The sequence below is a fragment of the Mchenga conophoros genome, linkage group LG22 (assembly GCF_057382185.1).
Source record: "Mchenga conophoros isolate Kocher_MC1m ecotype Shallow Benthic linkage group LG22, M_conophoros_male_GT1.1, whole genome shotgun sequence".
Lineage (NCBI taxonomy): Eukaryota > Metazoa > Chordata > Actinopteri > Cichliformes > Cichlidae > Mchenga > Mchenga conophoros.
This window is the reverse complement of record NC_140546.1, coordinates 29,478,287-29,503,455: the sequence shown is the minus strand read 5'-3', so window position 1 is coordinate 29,503,455 and position 25,169 is coordinate 29,478,287. Positions and strand designations below refer to the sequence as shown.

Genomic DNA, 25,169 nt, shown 5'->3' with positions numbered 1-25,169 from the left:
CCATGTGACCAAGCCTACCTTTGCTGAAGTCTTTAGGATCGAGTGACAGGCTGTACCCAGGTAACGTCTCCAACAGCAGCTTGTAGCAGGCCCTCCAGCCAGGCTCTGGGATGGTGGGAGCTACACACTGCATGGCAGCGACACGCTTGAAAAAAGCTGATTTTCGATGGAATCCAATCAATTCATAGAGCTCAGACAGGATACTGTAGCGCTGGATCTTCTCTTCCTCCGACAGCTGTGGAGAGAGAAACACCATTATGCCTTCCTGCACTGGAAAATTCACTTTTTAAAATCACCTCATCTTATCAATCAATACATATGCATGCTTTGATATTCAGAGGCACGAGGGAGGTAAATTATGGTGAGATCACCTTGTTTAAAAGTGTTCTTGTGACATCACGGCCACTTTGTAAGCCAATCACAGGTCAGGTAGATATATAATTTATCAAACACAGATTTCTGTTGGGGCATCTTTTTATCAGTGTCTTCTAATGTACCAAGAGGGCAGCATTAATATTCCAAACCCATTGATGAAAGATGATGAAAAGACGACTTTGCCTGACATTAAAACACTGAGATTTAGTTAAAAGTGAAATGCTGTCTGCCCAGCTCATTGGAAAGAAAAAAAAAAAAAAAAAGGGGGGGGGGGGGGGGGGGGGAGGTTACTAAATTTGGTTACAAATTGTTTACAGCATGAACTTACTATCTCAATGACACTGCTCTTAGATCTATGTTTGTATTGGATCTAGAGAGTCCTGCAGCTATACAGATGTTTTTTAAGATTAATGATGTCATGGTTTCATTTATTAATAAACAGGCATAGTGTCTGTTGTCTTATAAGTTACTTAATTTAAAGCTCATAATCAGCTCTTTTACACTATTTGTTACCCGTATATTTTCGTCAGCTCTTTCTCATCATTTCCTTAGTTCTGGCTCTTCCTCTTTACCTCGAGCCTCATCTCCTGATCTGAGGTCATCTATCTGACAAAAACATGCATATAAGATCCCTATTTATTCCTGATATTGTCACAATTACGTATTGTCAAGAAACTACTCATGAAATCGTTCTGTCTATAGAAAGCTGACAACAAGCGGCTAAACAGCAGCAGCTGGCTATAAGATAACATTTTGACAGCTAACGTTACGGTGCAAGCGTCCTAAAAATGATCAACACATTGACTATAGTCATCACATTGTTTATTTGCCAAGCATCCAAGTCAAGCAATTTTAGATCCACTTCAAAGAAAGTTTACTAACACCAGCTAATGGCTGCAAAGGCAGCAGTGCTTAACCACAGAAGAGTTCAGGTTATCCTCAACAACTCAGTATCACTTCCAGACGGAAGTAAGCTTCACTGACTCCTCGACTCCTATCACTCCTTTCAGTTTTACACCCTCCTCTAGATTAAATAGACGTGAACACCCAGCATACCGACAGGTGACTGACAGCCTACACTCACTATGGAAGAACTGTGCTGCAGTTTTTGAAGCGAGTCTGGGGTAAAAATTTATTATTTAATTGACAGATATCAGGTTTTTTTATTCAAGATTTACCACTTAGTGTTGAGATTTTTTTTAACATGTTAAAACATTTTTGTGAATATCTTGATGCATTCTCAATCATCCAGGAAAGTAAATCTCCAAAAGTTGATTCTGTTCATCTGGACGTAGCGTTTTGTGGGGGAAACGTTTCGTCACTCATCCAAGTGACTTCTTCAGTCTCAGCTGACTGCAGGTTTCCCCAACCTTAGAAACAGTACATTTGCATAATGACTGAAACCAGCCCACTGAAGGAACAGTGGGCTGGGAGATCAGTTCCTTAATCTTAATTATACAAATTCTCATGACCATTGATCAACAACCTGTTTATAAGATTGGGGAAACCTGCAGTCAGCTGAGACTGAAGAAGTCACTTGGATAAGTGCCAAAAGATTTCTCCCACAAAACGCTACGTCAGATGAACAGAATCCACTTTTGGAGATTTTTGTGAATAAAAACGTTTCTATACACAAATACGCCAGCTGTAATTCATAACAGATGTGAGCCATCTAAATTTGACATTTTTAATCCCTCCTGACTGACCAAAATGTGATTGTCCTACAGGGGCCACCATAGCTAGGATTGTGCTCTAGAAATGGGAGGGATATGAACACTAGATAAAGTTGACTGCAATCTACTGACATCTAGTGGTGAGATTTTACACACTGTGACTTTAACATGTCTTTCCAACATCAACCTAATGAAAAGAAAATCACGTCATTTAAAAAGTTGTTCCATTAAATGGTTTTGGAAGTTTGACGCTAAATAAAAATTGTTAAGAACACTTTCATCACACTGAACAATAATAACAATGACACAGGAGGAAAATTTCAATGACAAATGCAAAAACAAAAAAAAACCCCAAAAAAACCCAAAAAACAAAAAACAGAAAAACTGAAGCATTTTCACACAACAGGAGAACAAAAAACTGTGAATCAGTGTACTCGTAGGTGTCCTGGAAGAACTTCACTGACTCAAAGTCTTATGAGCAAAAAATTCTGACACAAAAATAAATGTATTAATCTAATGATAAAGAGCTAAGACCAAAAAAACATACTCCGAGGGCACAATATGGTGCAAGCAAGGCCCATTTTAGAGTGTCTTTTTGCTAAAGGTCCTGTGATTTAACTGTCCACCACAGAGCCAGTGGACATATTAATCATCCCGTGCGGCTGGGAAAGCTTTTATTTCCCGGTCAGATGGCGTACCTGTCCCAGGTTGATGTAAACGGCATTCTGCAGGAAATCGGAAGCCTCTCTGGCCCTCTTCTGAATAGCCAGCACCCTGACTGCTTTCACACAGGCCTCCAGCTCGATGACACCTGCGTTCTTGTACTGCGAAAGATAAGAGGAGGAGCAAGGGGCAGGAGGAGGCTCGGTGTTAATGAATAATGAACAGTCGATCAGAGTCGCCTTGAGTTTTACAATCCACCACATAATCAGGGAGAATGTTCTCTCATTAACATATGACCGTATTCATCAATCAACGCGGATGTGGGAAGATGGAGCAGTGTGATAACTCGGATCTCCTATTTTTCTACGTTCAGGAATTCCCAACCATTACTCAGTTTCTGCTGAAAAAGCTGAGCAGTTGCTGCTGGTTTGCCCCCTTTTTCCCCTCTTTTCTTCTCTTCTCAAACCTCACCGTCCCTCAACTTCCTTCCACTTCCACCCTCATTGTCTCCTTATTAAAATTCAATTAATATCTGAATGGCTCTGTGTTGAGATGTAATTTAATTCTGAATGAACTAGTTACAGGTAAAAGGGCTGAAAGAAGGTCAGTGCAAAGAGGCAATTATAATAATGAAGATAAAGAGCAGGATTGCTTCTGAATAGTTTGGAAGCATAATGAGCCTATTCGGCTTCCCCTAAGCATTAAAGATACTTTAATAGTATTCTTGGTGACTTTGTACAGGGTCCAAGTACATTGTGCTATAAATGGAACCTGTACAATAACTTTTCTGTGTGCAGGAGTGCATTATTGCTGACTAATAAGCTTCTAGTCCTACTATCTACACATGCCCCCATGCTTGCCCCCATGCAGCTTCAGTATAGCAATAATAACAAACAGCTGCTGTCAGCATGCACAAGTCCTTAACAACTCAAACAAAATAAAATACTGCCCCCTGCTGAAATCAATAAATATTACTACACAGCTTACGACGCTTACGTTTCTGCTTACCAGCGCTTTTGGTTTTGTGTGAGCATTAGTCTAAAGACTGAATGGCTGTATTTAAAAATACCCTTTATTTTCTCTAATCTGATTCCCTATTCAAGTCAAAAACACAACCCATTAACCTGGAGCTCTGCGGCTTGTACTATGAAGCAAGATCGGGATACTCAGCATATCTTTTTTAATCTGGCTTCAATTACCCTTCACTTAACCACTATTCACAAGAAGGTGCTTATCAACTCTGTAAGTTAAACCAGGGTTAACCACATAATTAAGACTGAGGTTTTGCAGCATGTAACCAATCACAAACAAGCACTGGTCTACTGGCAACAGAGCAGATCATTTCACAAACAATAACAGAACTACAGGATAGGAAAAATATGAGGTTAAACTCGTAATATACACCATCAACATGACAGCTACTACAGCCAAGCAGCACTGTCAAGAAAGCGCTGTATGTAGCTGTAGTATTAACTGCATCAGTTAATGTAAATACTAGTAACTATAAAACCAGGAGGGAAATCTGGCAAAAATATGCTGACCACATAATCTAATGGACTTATCAGTGTAAATAACCAATCATTACAGCACTGGGAGCTCCTGCTATAATAACTAATTAAATGAGCGAGCTGTTAGATGTATTCTTTCAGCACGTAAGAGAGTTTTTGCCCTATTCTTTCCACTGCAGGCCTGATGGCATTAAAACTGGCTGAGAGAGAGTACACAACAGATAAACAACAGAATTCAAAGCAGTTGCAGGCTGACTTGCAAATTTCATATAAAATCAACATGCACAAGGCTTTAGTGCTCTCTGTTTTAGGATTACGTTGCTTTATAACTCTAGAACAAAGAAATAACTTTAGAAATGTCTGCAGTCAGCAAGAAAAAAAAACAGAGGGGAGACAAAAGTTTTAGTTAGAGAAGTGATCAGGCAGTAGGTGGTGGTTTTGCATGCACTGACCCCTTACTCATCCTCATATGACAATGCACCATGACGAAGTAGTTTGATACAGTGAAACCACAGGATAAAACACGAGGTTATCTTGCCAAGTGTCCAACGCTGCTTCTTAGCACAAACCTCTAGATGGTCACTCATCTCATTTTTACCAAGTCTAATATCAAGAGAACAGCCTCAATAAAGATAAACTAAAGCACCTTTGGAGAACAAGTGCAGCCCCAGGCAGGACCTGCTGCTTATCATGTACAATTAAAGGAGAATAAATGCTCTTAATCTGCAGAGGGTGTTTTGATCTAAAGAACAAGGCTGCCATTAGTACTTTGTCTTGCTGTTTCAATAGCTAAAAATCTCTCTTTAGGACCTCCCTACTGCATTTGTGGCTCTCTGCTAGGAATCTAATTTTCCTCTATTCTGTAGGCATTTCTGTAGGGTTCATCAAGTTTAAGATGTTAAAACCACATATCAACAATCTAATATTACATCATTCTTAGCAGTACTGTAAAAGTACAGTGGAAAATCACAGGATTATATGAGCTATTGATGGAAAAGTGCCTGGTTGCATGACACTGACCTTATGTTACTAAATATAGGCTGTCATATATTAACTGTTCCTCTACGTTCCTCACTAAAAGCCGCCATGTGTGCTGTCAATCTCATCGTCCTCCATGCTGGGAAACAACATGTGGCCCAAAATGTTCTCCAGACTTTCAGAATCAATGGCATGAAGCCTCCGGAAGTATCCAACAGAAAGGCAGAGATCACAGAAATGCTGATTTGCATGGGACTAATCACTGTCACAGGGCTTCTGTGCTCTGGTCTGAGAGCAGAAGGAGACACAAATTCCTGTGAGGGTTGCATCAATAAGAGCGTCCAGCATAAAGATCAGTGCCAAACAAAAATTTGCAGATCCATCAGCTGTGGCAACTGCTTACAAAAAAAAAAACAAAAAAAAACGGAGCAGCTAGAAAGAAGCTCATCTTGTCCTTGTTTAGTCCCCTGAAGACTCTTATTGAAAATGTATGGCCTGCCTGTTAGTGTTTGAATATATTGTTAAGGAATTCATTGGGAAATTTTGAATGACAATTAAGCTTTACTGTAATCATCTGTACAGCAATTTTAAAATAGTTCATGTTTAAGATCCAACTAAAAATCAAGCAAAATAATTATTATCCTCAAGCCAACCCAACAACAACCACACTGGTTGGGACCTGGTTTAACAGCCGTGTACACTTCGGGCAGTACCTTTCCATAGTAGGAGATGGCCTCTTTGTACTTCTCGATAATGTCCTCAGGACTCAGGCAGTTCTTTGCTCGTCCAATCTCAGTGCTGGTGTCCGCACTAATGCCGTTGGTTGTGAGGGCTCCTACAGTCAAAACAGGACAGCATAAGATTGGTACAGGAAAGAAACAGAGAAGACGGCGCATCACTCTGGTCTGCTACTAAAGGAAAGGAAGGAGAAACAGAGTGAACAAAGGAAGAAGAGAAAACTCTTTGAAGGAACAGTACTGGACACCCCGTCAACACAAATACTTTCAAATATATCACATAACACAGACCACGTTACAGTAATGGATTGAAATATTGTTGAAAACCCACAGGGTGATGAACCAAATGTATTTATCCCATTTTTCCGATTTAAAAGAACTAAAACATGAAGGGGTAAAATTAACAATAAGATATAAACACAGCCACAGGTAAACTTACCTGTTAGTCTTTAAATGAAAAAGTGCAGACGGCCTCTCTAAGCCAAATCTGATTAGAATACACACTGACCTGTGTGTGTGACTGTGATGCTGTCACAATGTATACGATGTGATGCTGACCAAATGATATTTGCATCATGAAGGGGCAATGATTGTACAGTGCAACACACTGTGTAATTTTTTAGTTAGCGAAGATACAAATATACACAAAATATAATAGAAAATATTTGCTAATATAGTGACAGATTCAGCAACAGTGAGTGTTTAATAAGCAGGAAGTCTGCACGACTGGTGTTTGACTGCCCCCCGCTGGAGCAACAACAGTCTTCAAAGAGAAATATTCTAGTAAGCAATTTCTTTAAATCATTTTGATAGGTTTCAATTATTTTTCTTTCATAATCAAGAGTAAGATGTATGCTGGTATTATTAATGGGTCAATAAATAAGGAATGGAAGCAACTGAGAGAGGTCATTTAAAGATCTGGTGACTGAAAGTGAGGCTGTGAGGAGAAGAAAAAAAAAAAATGGTGAAACCAAACCAACAGAGGAGAACATCTGTCACAGGAGGGAGAAGTACATCAGGTGATTTGTGAAACAAACTATATAAATCAAGGTGGTGACCGTGAAGGATGAAGAGTGATATAAAAACAGATGCAAACGAGGGCACGTGTGATCACAAGCAAGCAGGCAAATTGTTGTCCAGAAGAGCTAAGTTGGTTATACATTCCATACCTGGATCAATGAGAACCTCCTGAGCCCCTACAGACAGAGAGAGAGAATGCAGATTCACTCCATGATGCAGGGAGCAATGTTAGCAGTGTTAGTCCCAACAATTTGCAAAAATGGCTGCTGCTGGTTTGCCATGAAACACTGAGCATGTAGCTGTATTATTGACACTGCTCATTCATCGGCCAATCAACATCCTATTAAGTGATGACAAGCAATTTTGAGCTCAATAAGGTGTGGTGAATAAAGCTTTGTGTTAAGCTTCCAAACATTTACACTGCTGCAGCTGCTGCCACTCTGGCTCATTGATATACTACACCGCTATACACACACTATAGTAGTATTTTAACTCTATATTAAACTACATAAGAGCGCCATACATGTTACATTTTATGCATAGTAGTACTTATAATATGTAATACAAAGTGGTTGTAACTATATGGAGGTTGATTAAATTTCATTAAAACCATGTGCGAAACAGAGCATGTGCAACGGTACTAAAAAAGTTGTGTACTTACACAACTTAACAAAGTAATAAACAAATAGTATATTTTACTCTTTGTGAATTAGGCCAAATGTGTAAAATCTGCAAACATGAGGAGGCACTGGTGCAAAAGTAACTGAGGGAGGGAGGCAGTATAATGTCTTCATAAAGTGCTGCATTTGAAGCGCAACACCTGCTCAAAATCTCATTTCATTTCATTCTCCTCATCACAATAAACAAACTGTTTGTTTAACAAACAAACTGTATTCACTGGCTTTTAATACAGTGTGAGAGTTATTTGATGCTAATATTATAAGTTATTTGGTACTAGTTATTTTGTAGTTCTGTACAGAACTTTGGTCAACGCTGCTGCTGTAATGAAATGTGCTATAAAAATAAAACAAACTTCAACTTATTATTAATGCAACCAATAAACCCAAACTGATCATCTTCAAAAAATGAAGAAATATATCTGAATAAAACTGAAAAGAAGAACTCTACTTTTGACAAATTCGGAAAAAAAAATATTTACCGTATTTCCCGGACTACAAAGCGCACCTGAATATTAGCCGCACAAGCTAAAATCAGGGGAAAATCCTGTTTTGTACATACATTAGCCGCACCTGACCAAAAGCCGCAGGTGTTTCAATGTTGACTCATCATATGTAAGAGAATGTGCACAAAGGGAATTGTCAGGAAAGAGATGGCTGTTTGGAGACACACCCCTTTTATTAATATTTTGAAAAACAAGTTATGGGTACATATTTGCACATGTAGTACATAACAATAACCTACAGCACACCAGAAAAATAGATTCGGACTACCTTTTAGGCTCAGGTGCAGTGACACGGCTTTAACAAGAAGAAAAGTCAGTCATTCACCACCATCTTCCTGCGCACTAAAACCACCAAAGTCCTCTTCTCCAGTGTCGGATACGAACAGGATCAGGGTGGCTTCGTCATCCACTCTCCGCTTCTCTCCTTCGTTGTCACTTTCAAAACCAAAGAAATCCTCATTGTCATTGTCAGTGTCGGAGTCGAACACCCTCTGAAGGGCCGTGGCGGTGTCCTCCTCTTCATCATCATGCAGCAGTCCAGCCCTTCGAAATCCGTTGGTGATCGTGGATGTTTTCACACTTTTCCACGCTGTCAGAATCCACCGGTGGAGTTGAGCACAACTTGCTTTTCGCAAGTTTATCGCCGCTCGTCATCCACGACTCCCGCTGAACGCGTAGCGCTACTTTGAAGTTTGTTTTTCGCGCTACTTGTACGGCACTATGTTGCCTGGCGGATGGACATGTGACCAACATACCACTCTTGAACCCCGATCCTTCCGCCAGGCAACGTAGTGCCGTACAACAGCGGAACAAACAAAACAAATCGTCTTACGATATCACAAAAATCATGGACAATCTATAGAAAAGCCGCACCTGACTAAAAGCCGCAGGGTTCAAAGCTTGTGCAAAAAGTAGCGGCTTATAGCCCGACAATTACGGTAAGTAGTACAAAACCTAGAATAATTCTGGGCCATACTGTACATATCAGGGCCGCACGCTTATGCTCAAAATGATAATCATGATTACTTACAACATTGACATTTTGATGATTTCTCAGGATTAATCAATCATTTTATTGCCAAAAACAAAACATATTAACGCCAATGTAGTGTGAAATTATTTGCGTCAAAATAAATGTATTCCACCTTATCAACAAAAAAATACATACAAAAAAAATCATCACCAAACTTAACACAAAATTAAATCAGCGCGGGGTACGACTTTCATTCTTACGGGCGATCGTGGCTCAAGAGTTGGGAGTTCGCCTTGTAATCGGAAGGTTGCCGGTTCGAGCCCCGGCTCCGACAGTCTTGGTCATTGTGTCCTTAGGCAAGACAGTTCACCTACTGGTGGTGGTCAGAGGGCGGTGGCGCCAGTGTCCGGCAGCCTCGCCTCTGTCAGTGCGCCCCAGGGTGGCTGTGGCTACAATGTAGCTGCCATCACCAGTGTGTGAATGTGTGAATGACTGGATATGTAAAGCACTTTGGGGTCCTTAGGGACTAGTAAAGCACTATACAAATACAGGCCATTTACATTGCATTACATTCCTTTTATTTAAAAGACATATTTTCAGAGGGACGGGACTAAAACTCATAGCGACATGAGACCCCTCTCTGTTTCTGGAAATGGTTTCATGCAGTTTGTAAAGTGTTTTCAGGTGTTTGAGTAAGTTAGTTGTGGCACAAACACTAAGATACTTCTTGATTAACATCACTTGAACTAAATAATACAAAGTATTGCCAAATAGATGATATTCTGCTTCGCAGGACAAGCTCTTTGCCTTCTGCTGTGCCAGATATTTGAACTTTCTTGTGCATTTGTCTTTAATTCAGTGTTACTCATCCAGTCAACAATCAGGAAACTTCTAGCTGCACAGTGCAGGGAACAGGCAGGCAAATACTCAGACGCTCATTTAGGGAGCTCTCCGATTCCATTTTGCTTTACGTTCTGTTTGCGGAGCATACATTTTTAGTAGTACTCAATCACAATTATTTAATTGTTAAGAGCTAAAATCGTGTTCAAGATTCAAATTCAATAAAACTGTGCAGCCCTAGTGCATAGCTGAATTCCTTTTTACTGAACATTTAGCTTTAATTTGTTTGCTGTTACATTTTTACTGTCACTGAAATTCCCTTTTTTAGTTATTTTAATTTGATCATTCGTTTAATGTTGTTGTTGTACAGCCTTATGTAGTTTATAAATACTTAAAACTATCTGAAAATTAATTGTTAGGGGGGGAAAAAAATAAATCATATTCCAATCCTAAATCCACAAATCCTCAGATTCATTCAGACAAATGCGTTTTAATAGTCTTTGTGTTTAGCAGACGGTCTACAGATTCAGTTAACTTAAGGTATACACAAAGCTGTGTTAAAATTAGAGCAAGTTAAAAGCAAGTTAATAACAGGGCAGGCAGAATAAATGATGTTAACTGTAAATTAGCAGTCATCAGGTTAGGTGAGAAAAGCTTTGGAGGTTTCAGGAGGTACTCTGCACACAAAGTAAGCAGCTTTCTTGAGCAAGCAAAGCTTAGCAGTGTTTGCGCTGCTGATCAGTAGAGATATTCTCACTCAGTTACAACTCACACATAGAAAACAGTCATCAAGGCCAGCGCTTGACAGCACGGTTACAGAGTGATGTGCTCACCTGCTCTGTGGCGTTTCCCTGCATCTAGTGGCTGGGAGATACTCTGTTTGCGCCCCATCATCTTCCCCGCTGTGCCTCCAGGGTAGTGGAATATGACAGAGGCTGAGCATAAACCCTCCAGTGCAGCTGCAGACAAAAAAAAAACAAAAAAAAAAACACAGCACTCTACCACTCAGATCAGCTTGCACTAATGATCATTTGCTTCAAAGTTTTGAGATCTGCATGTAAGGCGAGCAAAGGCTATAGTATTTACTCTCGTCAACAACTGCAGTATTAAGTCTGCTTCCTCCCAAACTTACCACCTAGCCAGAGGAAGTCATTAACTCCCCTGAGCAGCTCCACAGCCATGTGGTAGTGGACCAGCGCGTCCTGCAGCATGCCTGCCTGGAGACACAAGTCCCCAACGTGCTTCCTCATCCGTCCCTGACATCGTTTCTTATAATGCCTGAGGGGAAACGAGTAGAAAGAGGAAGGAAAAAAACTTCTTCAGACAACAGCAGGGTGGATCAAGTGTGTCAATTCAATCGATTTTTGGCAATTGATTTGTTTGAATACAAAAAACAACTCTGACTTATGCTGTTGTAATTTCCTATGTCAGCAGGGGGTGGGGAGTCTTCTACAATGAGGATATATTAGGAGGGAGAGCAAAAACAAAAGAGCAACAAGACAAGGACAGAGTATGAGCTGTCCTACCACCCCTTGGCCTTTAGCCTTGCACAAGAACACACAGGAGGTAACAACTTTACCAGGACACACAGGGAACTTAGCTGCCTTGTGCAAGACATTTGAGACGTCTGAAAAACAGGAGGTCGTATGAAAACAATATGAGGGATCAGCAGGTGAAGTGAATTCATGGGCAGAATTCTCTTAGGAGTGTCATCTAGAAGCAGGGATATAAAAATCTACAGGAACAGCTATTCTGGGAGAACTGTGTCACACATTTGGGCAGTTTAAATATTCATACAAATGCTCAGCAGGCTGCTTGTGAACAGTTTTCTCTCTGATAATTATTTCTGGTAGGAAACTAGACTGCTTAGTAATAAAAAATAAAAAAAACATATCAAACTAGATCTGCAGTTATGGAAACTTTCATCTGATTCGTGTCTTAGGAGCTGCTGTGCCAGGCTGGAATGTAGCACATGATCTCATGAATAAAGAGATGAGATCTGATCTGTGCCATTCAGATCACAAAACAGCACCTTCTTATTCCCAAATGCTCTCTAAAGCTGGGATGAACTTCAGCAGCAATGACATGTAATGCTTAGGAGACCAAACTATCAGCTCCTCCTTCATCAGTGTCTTCATGTTTCAGTATTAAAAGCACCTTTTTTTAAGATAACTATTTGGTACATTTTTTTTTATATTTTGCATTATATTTTGTATCCATTTATTTCAGATTTTAAGCCTGGGAAACAAAGAAATCTTGTTTATAATATATATTATCACTTATGACGTAAACAATAGTTAAAAATCAGTGATAAAATGTCATAAATATCATAGTATTTGCAGATACAGGGACACAGGTCAATACTGCTGATATCAGCCGTAACCAATATTCAGCTAATGGTTTTCACACATACACACTCACACGCAAATGTACAATATTAACATAAAATTACTACCCTGGTGTTTACCATCTAAAAATGCATTTATAAAACCCCAAAAGTACAAGCATTAAATACCAATAAAGAAATAGACTTTTTAATGTTTTGCATTTGTTTTTACTTATATATTAAATTTGAGTTTTTGCCTTATATTCAGTTAGTTTGCAAGGTGGGTTTGCCTGTTTCAGTTTAGATTTTTGGATTGATAATGTTTCATATTAGTTTAGTTTTTGTTAGTTTTCGCCTTTGTAATCATTATAATATGAAGTTCTTTCTTGTTGTTGTTTTTTTTTTCATCTTTGCACGGCATAGGTTTCAGATGTCTACAAGAGGTATTACAATAAAAACAGCACTTTTGTGAAGGCAGTTCACTCACACACATGTAAACATTCCAAATCTCAGTAAGCAAATGCACCAAAATCCCATCAGTCGGGTTATGTTGACAAATTTTACCAAACTGACAAAAAAGAAAAAGAAAAAAGAATCCTCCATGTTTCTAGTTTATTTTCTCAGCTCCTTGCTGTGTCTGACATACCCTCCCAGAAGCAATAAAAGGGAGTTTGTGGCACAGACATCCTGGGAGAAAGAACAGGCAGATCTATTTGTGGATCACAAGCAGATTTGAGTTTAGTATCGGTTCAGTGCGACACGCTTGCCATGTTCCTGTATGTTCCAAACATGTTCCAGTATTTGCTTATCAACTAAATCTGATCATCAGTTATACTTACTAATACTACTGTATATTACCATTACTTTTTAAAATTATATAAAATAACAATATATTTAATGAGGCCAAAATCAGCAACATAATTGAAGGATGTGTCAAAGTACAATTGAAATAAAGTTTCCCATTATGAATTTTAATACTCTTAAATTTGATAGGTTTTAATTGGATCTTTTGTTAAAAAGGTTTTGCCATTTTCACTGTAATTAGGATCAAACTACACAGGTCTTGTAAATAAAGTCTCGTCTATGTTTCATTACGCTGACACAACAAGGACTTTTTTTTCCTCATTTACTTTCATTCATTATTGATTTTATATCTATGAATTTCATGGATGCATAAACACTGTGGCTACCCTGTTGGTTAAACTTGTACAGTCTAGTGCAATCCATGACCCATGAATTCAGACTTCAATAGTTTGAACCCCGTTTGTTTTTAATGCTTTGGCCATCCCATTTGCAAGTATGAAGATGGCTGATTGTTAAATAAGAATGGTTTTTGCAAAGCCTAAAAACAAAAAATGATCTCACTGACAAATAAATTGTTTTACTAACATCAGTGTCCACCATCAGAAGTTTGTATGAGCAACTGGACTGCATTAGATATATTTATATTTTGGGCTTGAGACATTATAATTGTAAAACGTATTAAATCAACCTATGCCTGTGTTTCAACATTATCAATGAACTTGAACTAGCTACTCTCCAGACTTCGGGCTTAAACACATTAAACAAAGAGCTGTAACTTGTAATGTCTAGAGTTCTGCCTGTACAATAACTGCTGTAATTCATTATCAGTGAAGTACCCTGATTCCAGCCAAAAACAAAAAAAGGATTTTTGGAAAAAAGTAAACAGCTTTTCTAGTAATATTCAAGTTTTTTTAAACCAAGATGGAATTGGTGGAAATGCTCACCTGGAGGCTTCAAAATAACAGATCGCAAACCACCTGGAGATGTCACAACAGCTATGTACACTTTTTATACCATCTATGGTTCTACTTTTAACATTTCCTAGGAAAAACACCACCTAGGTTACTTTTGTGCTTAAATTTAACTTCTCATGTGTCACAACTCTTGCACTGCAACGCTGCTGCTCGGCACTAAAGTCATACTTTGAATTAGGTAGTCTGTCATCAATAACAGTAACTCATTAGAAGAAAAGAATGGATGTCCTTCATTTTGTTTACACACAGAGCCAGGAGGACAGGTATAATGGGAGTAATTAGGATTTCTTGTAAATGGGAAAATACTTAGAAACATGGTTATTTAACTTCTCTTAGAATCAACTGTGAAAGTAGAATTAATCTGTGTGTAACTGGTGAAATTAACAAAAATGTTGTGCTGCTTATTAGTACTTCCGTACATTCAGGATTCATTCTTTTCCCTGTGGAAGAAGGAACTATCTTGCATTTTAAAACTATTTATTCAAAGTGCTCTTACTTTAATTCTGATTATTCAGTTATTCAAAGCCAATAATGTCAACTAAGCCATTTCCACCCAGTTGGTCCATAGACTGAACAATGCGCAGGAGTGATGAGTTTGGTGTCATCATCAAATGGACAGCAGCAGTGCTCTTTTGGGCAAAGCTAAAGCTGATGGGATAGATGTGGATTAACTAATGAGTCTAATGTCTCACCTTTTTGCACCCAATAATAAACTCACAGGACAGTATGAAAGAAAAAAAAGAAGAAAGACAAATAAAGCAAGGTAAACAAACAAACATGAACACAGCAAAAATCAAAAGACAGATTTTTGACAATTTCTGACCAGGTGAGGCTGACATGTTAGAAGCAACCTGACACAGACAACACCACCGACCTGCAAAATAATGTGACTGCGATGACAGAACGACTCACCTGCTGTCCGTGTCTAAACCCACAAAGTCCTTCTTCTCAAAGGGCACGCAGAGCAGGGGGATCTTGTCACCGGATTTATCTGTGGCACGGTCAAGCCGCTTGGACTCCAGGACAATATATATGGACTCCACAAAGTCCTCCACTCTCTTCTCCACATCAGAGCACTCTTCAAAGCTGGGATAGAAGGCCACGTCCGTGCGCTGCTGCTCGGTAATTTCCCCACTCAGCCCAAATACCAGTAACCGCGAGTCATACAGCGTGGAGCTGTACACTTCCTTCTGGCCGTGGAAGCGCTCGGCCGTCTGGGGCCACTCCTTGGACGTGGCACATGTCGTGATGGAGATGAGGCCCACCACTTTGCGGTGTGTCTGGAAGTCACCCCACTCGTTGTTTTCAGGCAGGTAGTGGTGGCGGTAGCGAATGAGGATGCGCTGGGAGTCCCTGATGTTCACCTGGCTCACGCTGGCAATGCGCTTGTAGATCTTGAAGAACTGATCCTCGGGAACGATACCAACCGGCTGGACCACCACAAGTACTGTCTGGTGGTCCTCAGCACACTGCATGTAGTCTGGGACGCTCATCTTTACATGTGACTGCATAAGACCGAAAAACAAAAGCATTTAAAAGAGATGATCTTAATTCAATTTACAGTGGCAACAATAACCAGTTAATGTTTCAAACTGAAACATTAACTGGTTCTATCACTAATAAATGCACATTTCCAATATTACAATACTGAACAGCAATTTGGGAAATGCTAGCAAAAAAGAGGGGAGGGGGTTTGTCGCTAATCATCTTTAAAGAAGATGAGGGAAAGAAGAGAGCCGAGATGCCACAAAACAGCTTGTGATGAAGAGAGAAGCTGCTGCTGAAAGTCTTTTTATGTTAAGAAGAAAAAAGAGAGATTGAGAGAGACATGGACAGGGTTGCTACACACACAGCAACAAGAAACAAGGTGTGTATTATTCAAGGTGTGACACAAAGTTTGGAAGAACAAGTAAAATGGAATATGTTTCACAGTTGTCCTTCATGCTGAAATAAAATAAAACTATCAAGATACAGCAAAAGGTTTTTTGTACCACAAACTGGCACAGCAGTTCTTAAAAAAATAAACCAGTGTTGCTAAGCCAGCAAAGCAACACTAAAAGTCTAAAAGACACCAAAAGACAACTAAAGGATTCATTGGCTTTAAGTGCAATATAGAATTACCTTTAAAATCCTTCATAAACTTGTGAAGTTCAAAAGTCCACAAAGCTCTCAGTTGTTTTAGCCTCCAGTTACTGTGGTCCTCTTCTTTGGGACAAGCTGCCTGCTGACCTGAGATCAATTACATGTGTGCAAACATTTTAAAATACTCAAAACTGTTCTGTTCACAAAGACTTGCACTCAATAGCTGTGTATGTGTGTGTCTGTGTATAGTACCATTTGTTTATTTTACCTTCTTTGTGAAGCAAATTGAGTTTATGTATAATGAAATTTGCTATATAAATAAAATAGCCAATTGTCTATATTGCAGATGATGACATAAATATTTCCATGGTTAAGAAAAACAAATTCAGATGATCTAAACAAGTCAAGAACAATCTGGAGTGGGTATCTGTTTTCATGAATGGAAACAGAGAGTTTATAACAAGCACTTCATAGTTTGACAGCAACTTCCAAAAATGTGTCCTTGTCCAACACACTATGAACCTATACGTATATATCTGCAGTTGAAGAAAAGTGTGTGGTGTTTTGTTTTGGTTTTGTAATTGGATTTCTGACAGTAAAAATATCTAGTTACAAAAAAAAAAAAAAAAAAAAAAAAATAGAAAGCCATGCCTCTTAACCTCCTAGGACCTGGCGTCCACATATGTGGACATCACATTTTGGGTTATTTAGACCAAAATACTCAATTGTCCTCTCATTATACTGCTACTGTTCCATCGAAATTTTAAACGAATATCCTCATATGTGGCTGTCAATTTTCTTAGAAACAAAAATCAGGGGAAAAAAAAATAAATCTGGTAATTCTTTGTTTTTACATTCATCGGGTCCCAATCAGCCCAAATATCAAAGAGAAATTAAAAATGCATGCTGTGGAAGAGTTCGGGTCTTAGGAGGTTAAAGTGACAAACTAAAGGATGTCTTTTATTAATTAAACTGTAACACAAATCTATGCAGATCGTAAACAGGTTTTAAATAAGTTTCCCATGAAAGCCTTTTTATCAAGGGTTAGGAGAACAACACAAATCTGCTGAGTTTAAATGATAAAGTCCTGCTTAGTGTCTCTGCTGTGTAAAGCGACTCATCCATAGGACGAAACGATGACAATAAGGATGCACTTCTGCCCAAAAGCAATATTAACACCTGCTAACACCTGTGATAGAAACAAACACCAAGCAGTTGGAGCTAACATGTGTCAGCTGATACAATTAGCAGGAAAAGAGAGAGGAAAACAAGATATCAGATAAAACAGAAGTCCCGGTTTAATGAGCTTTTCATAAGCTAATATGTCTCTATAAGTTTGTGGCTCCCGTTTAACTACATTCTGTCAACACACTGCTTTCAGCTAGCTTAGCTTAGCTAGCTAATCTATGAATGTGTTGCTTACAACGGTCATACAAAAACAGCACTGAGTAATGCGCATATAAGTTCAGTCAAATTAATTTTCTTTTACAGAAGTGCCATTAATACATTTCAAATAACAAATATTCACGTTACCTTAGCAGCTACCTGTCAAATGTTTGAGCTTCCTTCTTTGGCTCAGTACTTAGCGACAACAAATTAACAGCGAAACTTCCGGTGTCGGTTTTCAAAATAAACTCTCTAGCTGTTCTAAGACAATATCTTAAGGAAATACGAACATCAGTTCATTCAATAGTTATTTTTATACAGTAGATCTTTTGCCACTTTTGCTAGCTTACTGTAACGTGGTAGTTTACAATGAACTAACTAGTTTTCACGTTTCAGATTTTGAGAAGTTGAACAATACAGAAATGTGAGCCGCAATGAAGATATGAAGAAATTATACTCTGAATTTTTATTATTAAAAACCAACCCCAATGCCAATATGGATAATGTTCATGTCATGCTAGCACTTTACCATGTGACCTTGTGGGCCAGTTTATTGAGTCTGTTGGCATCCGCGACCCTCAACCTGCTGCCCCAGCATGCAACAGCATAGAGGATGGCACTGGCCACAACAAACTCATAAAAAATCCTGATCATTGTCTGATAGATGCTGAAAGATCTCAGCCGCCTTAGAAAATAGAAACGACTTCCTGTAGAGGGCAGTGGCGTTTTTAACCCAGTCCATTTTATTATCAGCGAGAACTCCGGGGTATTTATAGTCCTCCAGAATGTCCACATCGAGCCCCTGGATTGAAAGAAGGGTCATAGATTTCCTGGCCCTCCTAAGTCTTCAATCGGTTCTTTGGCCTTTTGTCAAATGAGCCATTGCACTCAAGCGACATCATACTACATACCAACTTCAATGTGAATTTTAATGTTACCAATTTCTCCTTCTTCCTCTTCTCCCTTTAGGAGTTGCCTCTAGTCTCACCCTATCTGTACATAGATCTTCTTTGCTGTCTTCCTTTCTTTCCCTCCTGCCAGCTACATCCTTCTACCTTCTTCTGCACATGTCCAAAGCATTTTAGCTTTACTCCTCTTAGGTTCTCTCCAAATTCCTCTACCTAAACTGTCCCTTTAATAAACTAATTTCTCATCCTGTGTCTCCCAATGGAAATCTTAACATCTGCCACCTCCCCTCCTTTCTATTAGTGCCACTATCTCCAAACCATAAATCATAGCAGGTCAGTCTTGTAAACCTTCTCACTCATCCTTGTCACTTGTCTTAGCTCTGTCTCCACTCTTCACCTTTCTTATGTGTTGTCCATTTCTTCGAGAATTACCCAAATGCAGCTGGTTATGCATTTAAACTGAGAATAAGAAACTAAGTGTCATGCATGAAGATGCCTAAAAATTAATAAAGCACTGATCTGCAAATTAAAATGACCTTCTTTCACTCAAACAGATAATACGTATAGGGATGTGTATAAGAATAGTCCAGACAGGTAGATTCAACTCCATTTTATTCATTTATTTTTTTTTAACCCATAAATCACTTTTCACAATCTTCTTGGAAGACAACAGCATTTTATTCCCTATTTTCTTCTTTTTTTTTGGCCAAGGGGAATTGGTCCAAAAGCAAAGCAGGAGCTCAGAGAGAGACGTGGAATGTCTGAACCATGATTCATAGTGATTATACATCAATAACAGGCAAACATCCACAACCATCAACTTACAAAACAGTGCACAAACATTGTGTGTGAAGGCCGTCATCGTTGGTGATCCCAAACCGTAACAATACGAGTATGACAGCGAGGGGGACTGACGGGTGCTATGAGTGAGACAGGGAAACTGGGCTGTTCTCAGTTAAACAGGGGAAAAAAAGAAATGGAATGATCAATATAAGTAAACTAATGATAATCAGCGTAATAACATGAATGCATAAAAAGCACAGATAAGTGAAGCCTTCATTTTTCCCATGTGGTGAGTGTTCCCTAAGGCTGGTAAGATTAATTCAGGTCGGTACAAACATGTCTGCTTGCACCTTTACATCTGTGTTCAGAATGAGGCAGGGTTTCAGTGCATAGTCACATTACTGCATCTTCATGCCAGGTTATTCAGATGAAACCGTAAGATGAAATAGACGGCGGAATGAGAAGATACGCGGTTGAAAGCCAGATCACTCAGATCTTTTGTTTTTTTCTAACTCTCTTCTAATTTCTTTTGCATCTTTCTGCCCCGTGTTGATGAACACAGAGCAGCCCTCAGTGCCAGAAATGAAGCTTTCAAGTTCAACAGGAACACTACGGAAAAATGTAGAAGATGGCAGGTAAGTGCTAACACTGCAGTGAGCATCCACCAGCTAAAATGTATTACAGATTGGCACCAAATGCAACATAAAGACATCTGTTCATCCCACTCTATTGGATGCGAAACGTAAGCAGCTGCTTATTGAAATGTATGACCACTGAATTTTTTTTTTAAGGCGTAAACCAGTTTTTAGTAAGTTTGGCCCAATGGAGATAAATCATAAATATATATGTAATACTTTGGTGTTCAGTTAAGATATCAACCTTTTTTTTTTTTTTTTAAATAGTTTTTTGACCAGAATCCAAAGACATTGCTTTTTTAATGCAGTGTGCAGGTTTACTTTGATGGCGTCCCACAGCGTTTTATTTTTCTTGGTTTAGGGAAGTAAAATGTAATTCTGTGGAATAATACTGCAGTAAAGCCATGAGCTCACTCATCTCGAGGCTTCATAAAAGACTTTCACAAACCACAGCAGCTATGTCCACCAATTCTACTGCCTTTGGTTTACACTGTGCTGATGGACACTGTCATACACAATCCCGCCAACAGACATTAGTCGCAGTAGAGTGCCATGTGCAGACAGACAAAAAACAAGCCTACAAGCTAGCAAACATGTATGTAAACAATGGACCATTTAAAATGTTATCAATAGTTGTCTTTGTATAAGTCGTTGCATTAGACTTACAGAACGATGTATTTTTGGGTGCAGAAAAACTTGACGGTAGCTTTAACGCATTGCACACAAGCTAATTATTTTTAGCTTTTATTTGTAATATTGTGAAGAACACACACTTGATTTCTGGTGGCACCGTTCCTTTAAGTAGGTCAGCTCCCATCCTACATAAGGAGACCAATGGACCAAAATTCTCAAAAACCAGCTTCACCTAAAATCTGTCTTTTAGCTGCTCTAATTCTGAATTAATTGGATTGAGGGACTTCACAGTCCTTGCTACTTAGCTGTACATTTGCATCCACATGAAGTGCAAACAGTGTGGTGTAATGTGCAACATGGGAACCTGAAGGCTACAGAATAAGATGCCAAAAAGTAGTTAAGACTGATGGATGATGGTGTGCTTGGTCTGCCTGCCACATCAGGAAGATTCTGGGTTAAATGTTGTCATCCAGTGGATTAGTTTAATCTCCAGCGATCAGTTGGCCACAGCCAAGATTAGTCGACCTAATTACCGCATATTCAGACAGCCCATTGATTCCTAATGGACCAGGAGCACTAACACTAGCCTGTCAGATGGATAAAATAAGATCTGAGAGGAATCAAATGGAGAGAAAAAAGGACATAAAAAGAGAGTAAGACTGATTTCAAGCATAATGGTGCATTACAGGGAATGTGTCTTTGCTGATTAGTAGTATTCATGATATTTGGCATTTTTCATTATGGCATTGAAAGTGGGTGGCCACTGCTAGTGGTGCAGAGTGAGAGAGAGAGAGAGACAGAGAGACTGGACAACAGGACTCTGATAGGACACGAGGCGGGTGGGGAAATGAGGTTAAGGTACTCCGTCATCCTCACGCCAGTTTCAGAAACTGTTCCACTGTATCCGCTTCCACTGCCTCGGAAAACATTTCATAGTTCTGTCGAGAGGAAGAAAATGCCAACAGTGTTAATAAGTACACAAAACAACAAACCAGCAGCAGCACAATCCCACAACTGCTGGAAGTAACGCAGCACTCTGATAAATCAAAAGCAGAGCACATGAGCCTCGTGTAAATGTATTGTTCACTTTGTACAACTTGACCTCCGTTAAGGAAAACAACTGTTTCAATGAGTTCAGCGTTGCGTTATTGGTGAGAATATGTGAGTGTGTGTCTGTACGCCTGCATCCTGATGTGATATTTGTGAGGATGACAATGAACGTCAGAACACAAGACTTTTTGTTGAAATATATTCGCAAGTTTTTATATTTTAAATGCATCGTTTATTACGTGTTATTAAGTAACAGAGTTCTTGTATCGTCTCCACCGTGTTCCTTTTTATCCTCTATAGTTATTGTTGGATCCATTTATGTTATGTTGAGAATTAAAGAGGACTTTCTGCTGAAGTTTTGAAAATCAAACTTCTTCCTAACGTGGCCATTAAAGGTGACTGAGTTTGCAGGTCCTTTTGCAGAGAGCGGGAGCTGCTGTCAGCACAGAAGATTCTGAATGTAACCAAGAAAAATCTCAAATAGAAATACAGAGATTTTGAAACCACTGCTGCAGCACCAACGTAGGCATCCTTTTATGCTAATTCAGTTTTGCACACACATATCCTTGGCGTATAATGATTAACCAGTTTAATACTGGCACAACTTAGTAGAGAAGCAGTGACTGTGGAATTTTGATATCAAATTTTCAAGAGAGAAAAATAAAATAAAACCCAAAAATGCTCTTCAACAAACCTCCTTGAAGGCATTTAGCAATTTGACTGCGACAGCTAACTAACAACTGACACATGCGTTAACTATTTAATGATATATTGATTACTGATATACTGAAAATTTGAGGGACACATGCATTTAACAACCACGTGATTAAATCATCCTGCAGGTGGAGTTTACTTTGAAAAGTGTTCACACATGTTCAGTTGTCACAGGCAGCTTACAGGGCTTTGAGAGTGAAGTGTCAGGATGCTGGAGTAGATTTGAGATTTCAGTTTCAAAAACGTGGTTTCACATTTTTAACTTGTGACAAACAATTACTGTGTTGACAGCACCAGCACTTCACTGTATGAATAAGCAAAGAGTCTGTGTGTGTGTGTTTTCCTTACCCCACAGTACTGGTGTTCGTTGAAAAGCTGCGGAGGGACTGCCGTCGGGTCCCCCACTTTGCTCCTCATTTCATCACGGAGCTCCCCGCCCACAGAGATGTCGATGAGCTCGTACTGGATGCTTTTGCTTTCAAGGATTCGTATCACTTCTGCCTGTTGAGACTTCACCTAGCATTAAATAAAGCCCCCCCAAAAAGGCCAAAACAAGGGTTTTAGGATCTTAATCAACCCAAATACAATTAACAGGAAGCAGACAACTCATTTATCTGTGTTTAATTTGCAGACAGTGACATGTGACACCACAGTTTCCAATCTACTGTTCACCGACTACATTTCCAAGAGCTTAGCAGAGCAAAATCATGATAGCTGTGAAGCTGATAAGTGTTTTAGTCAGTGTGTGATAAAACAAGAGGCAGATGAAGGCTGAAATTCTCTGAAGGACTGTTCAGATACACCTGGTAATGCTATTTTCCCAAAAGGGAAAAAAACATGACCCTTTTTTCTTCTTTTTAAAAAAAAAAGAAAAAGAAAAAAAAAGAAACAACACTATAATAGAAAAGAATATGATTTAAGGCATTTTTGATGCTCTGCCAGTAAAAAGCTGCAGCTTTATGTTGCATATGTTACACAAATGTGATGATTAATAGATGTAGTAGACAGTCTGCTATCTTGTGGGTGACTCAGGAAGTGTGTGTGTGTGTGTGTGTGTGTGTGTGTGTGTGTGTGTGTGGGGGGGGGGGGGGGGGGGGGACCACACCTAAAAACAGCACTAACTGGCAACACACAGACAGCCCAGTCTCATTTCCTTAAACTGAAAAAAAAAGGGGAATTGCTCGTATTTGTTCCATAAAATTTTAGGAAGCACCTCTGAATTATGAGAAGTTTCATGTGTGCTGCAGCCGACTGGAAACACTGACATAATAATGTAGGTCTGAGCTACTGAGGTGATTCTAGAAATGTTTTGTACACTTATGCAGTTAAATTATAATAAGATGTTTTGAGGAATTGCATTAGTCTTAATATAAAAAAGCAAAAGTGAAACATAGACAAGTATTAAATAACTACGATGTTGCATCATCATTTTTTAAATAAGTTAGGTTAAAAAAATGCTACAGTGACGGGTGTAGCACACCGCAGCCACCACGAAGGTAGCTAGAAGCAATGCTGCACATGCAAGAGTTAAAAATGAACGCCTGTTACAACCTTTTCACTGTGCATTTCCTCACAGCTAATAGATACCAGATGTTTGTCCCACTCCACTGTACAAGCTAACTTCAAAAAGAAAAAAAAAGTCCTGCAAAATGATTGTTATAAAAAAAAAAAAAAGGTTGTACAATGTCAGTTTGTACACTTCTGCAGATAGTCTGAACATCACCTTGTTCCATTTAGTCCTTCTTTATATATTCTGTGGAAAATTATGAACCAAACTCTATTACAAAATCCAAGAATTTGCTGCACTGACCATACAACAAATACACACATGACAACATAAAGTGGTTTGATGCATTAACGTTAGACTTCCTACTAGTTACTTCGACATACATGTGAAATACCAGCTAGCTCTCATTTAAAGAACATTTGTATTTTATTACCGATTCCCTACGGGCTAACTGTCGATCTAGAATAACTGGAACAAGAAGATAGAGGATTGGGTGTGCCGCTTATAAAAATCCAAATTCCTTCATAACATGTGCCGTTTAGTAAATCAGATTCATGCTGACGTATTAGATACACTCTGTTTATATCAGGCCTTAGCGTTATGGTTTAAATTAGCGAGAACAAGCAGCTGCCAGATTTTTAAATGTAGTTTGGTGCGCTTCTCTCTGTACAGGAAACGGATACTTGTGTTCGCTACAATGAACCACTCCTCATGCACCACAATAACACTATGAGAATTTCACTGATTAGAATAAGTAAGCGCTTTAAGGAGAATTATACGCAAAAACCTGCTAGCTAAGCTGCTTCATAAAAACACCTTTCTCCAACTAAGGCAAGGGAAGCTAGGTGGAATAAGGCAACCTGCTTTGTCTTTACGGGTCGTTTAAGTTTAAATTTAATTCCCAATGATAACTTTAATGATTATCGAGCTTTCACACTAATAACTCTGACGTTTCAATAATGCAATAAAGGGGCAGTGAGTTAGGCATAGGCCCGCTGCACTGTTAGTCAGGAGGAAGCTTACTACTGATAGGGTGCTGGGTGTGTCTGTTGGACTGTTAGCTGCTGCCACCGGAGCTAAAAGCATAAATATAACAGTACATGTTGTCAATTATGGCTGCTTGACTCACCGTCCTCGAGGCAGTAACAGTGGTGTAGTACAGTTTGATTCCCATAGCTGCAGATCCTTCCACTCTCTCTTTGTGTATCTGCTTGCAAGTAGCTTTCTCCCGCTGGTATCAAGGTAGCTGTTAAACCTGGAAGGACGTCCGGCGAGGTCCGCTTTTCAAAATAAAAGACATTTCGACTTCAAGTAAAACATAAAGTCATATGTAACTTGAAAAGTGGGAAACACGTTTAAGACAGGTTGAATATGTGGGCTCTGAAATCACAAATTGTAACATTCTTGATACAGCGAC

At 39.1% G+C, this 25,169-nt stretch overlaps 2 protein-coding genes across 5 annotated transcripts in view; both read right to left on the bottom strand.

The window, feature by feature from the left end:
* Nucleotides 1–17,751, bottom strand: part of trappc9 (trafficking protein particle complex subunit 9) — a 230,048-nt gene extending 212,297 nt beyond the window's left edge. Inside the window, exons 1-10 of one of the 4 annotated variants that reach the window (XM_085262047.1) lie at nt 17,670–17,751; nt 16,176–16,283; nt 14,968–15,559; nt 14,747–14,777; nt 11,083–11,228; nt 10,784–10,909; nt 7,104–7,130; nt 5,911–6,032; nt 2,747–2,872; nt 19–235 (exon numbers count right to left, since the gene is read on the bottom strand). In XM_085262047.1, the coding sequence (XP_085118173.1) occupies nt 19–235; nt 2,747–2,872; nt 5,911–6,032; nt 7,104–7,130; nt 10,784–10,909; nt 11,083–11,228; nt 14,747–14,777; nt 14,968–15,547 (1,375 nt within the window). In that variant the 5' untranslated portion in view covers nt 15,548–15,559; nt 16,176–16,283; nt 17,670–17,751. Of the gene's footprint in view, nt 1–18; nt 236–2,746; nt 2,873–5,910; nt 6,033–7,103; nt 7,131–10,783; nt 10,910–11,082; nt 11,229–14,746; nt 14,778–14,966; nt 15,560–16,175; nt 16,284–17,669 lie in introns of all 4 variants that reach the window. The other 3 variants (XM_085262049.1, XM_085262048.1, XM_085262050.1) reach the window with 3 other exon arrangements.
* Nucleotides 17,752–19,025: 1,274 nt separating this feature from the next.
* Nucleotides 19,026–25,022, bottom strand: sh3bgrl3 (SH3 domain binding glutamate-rich protein like 3). The gene is made up of 3 exons (XM_085262559.1): nt 24,882–25,022; nt 22,594–22,761; nt 19,026–21,419 (listed from the first exon to the last, which is right to left on the bottom strand). Exons 1-3 carry the CDS (start codon nt 24,924–24,926, stop codon nt 21,354–21,356), a joined length of 279 nt encoding a protein of 92 aa, XP_085118685.1. The 5' UTR covers nt 24,927–25,022; the 3' UTR covers nt 19,026–21,353.
* Between the last annotated feature and the right edge of the window lie 147 nt (nt 25,023–25,169).

What these genes read in the sequence shown, in the direction of transcription:
- sh3bgrl3 (XM_085262559.1), bottom strand. Translation starts at nt 24,926, where the DNA reads ATGGGAATCAAACTGTACTACACCACTGTTACTGCCTCGAGGACG. An exon ending in CTGTTACTGCCTCGAGGACG is followed by an intron (nt 22,762 to 24,881) that starts GTGAGTCAAGCA and finishes ATTTAATGCTAG; the next exon opens with GTGAAGTCTCAACAGGCAGA. An exon ending in ACGAACACCAGTACTGTGGG is followed by an intron (nt 21,420 to 22,593) that starts GTAAGGAAAACA and finishes TCCTCTCGACAG; the next exon opens with AACTATGAAATGTTTTCCGA.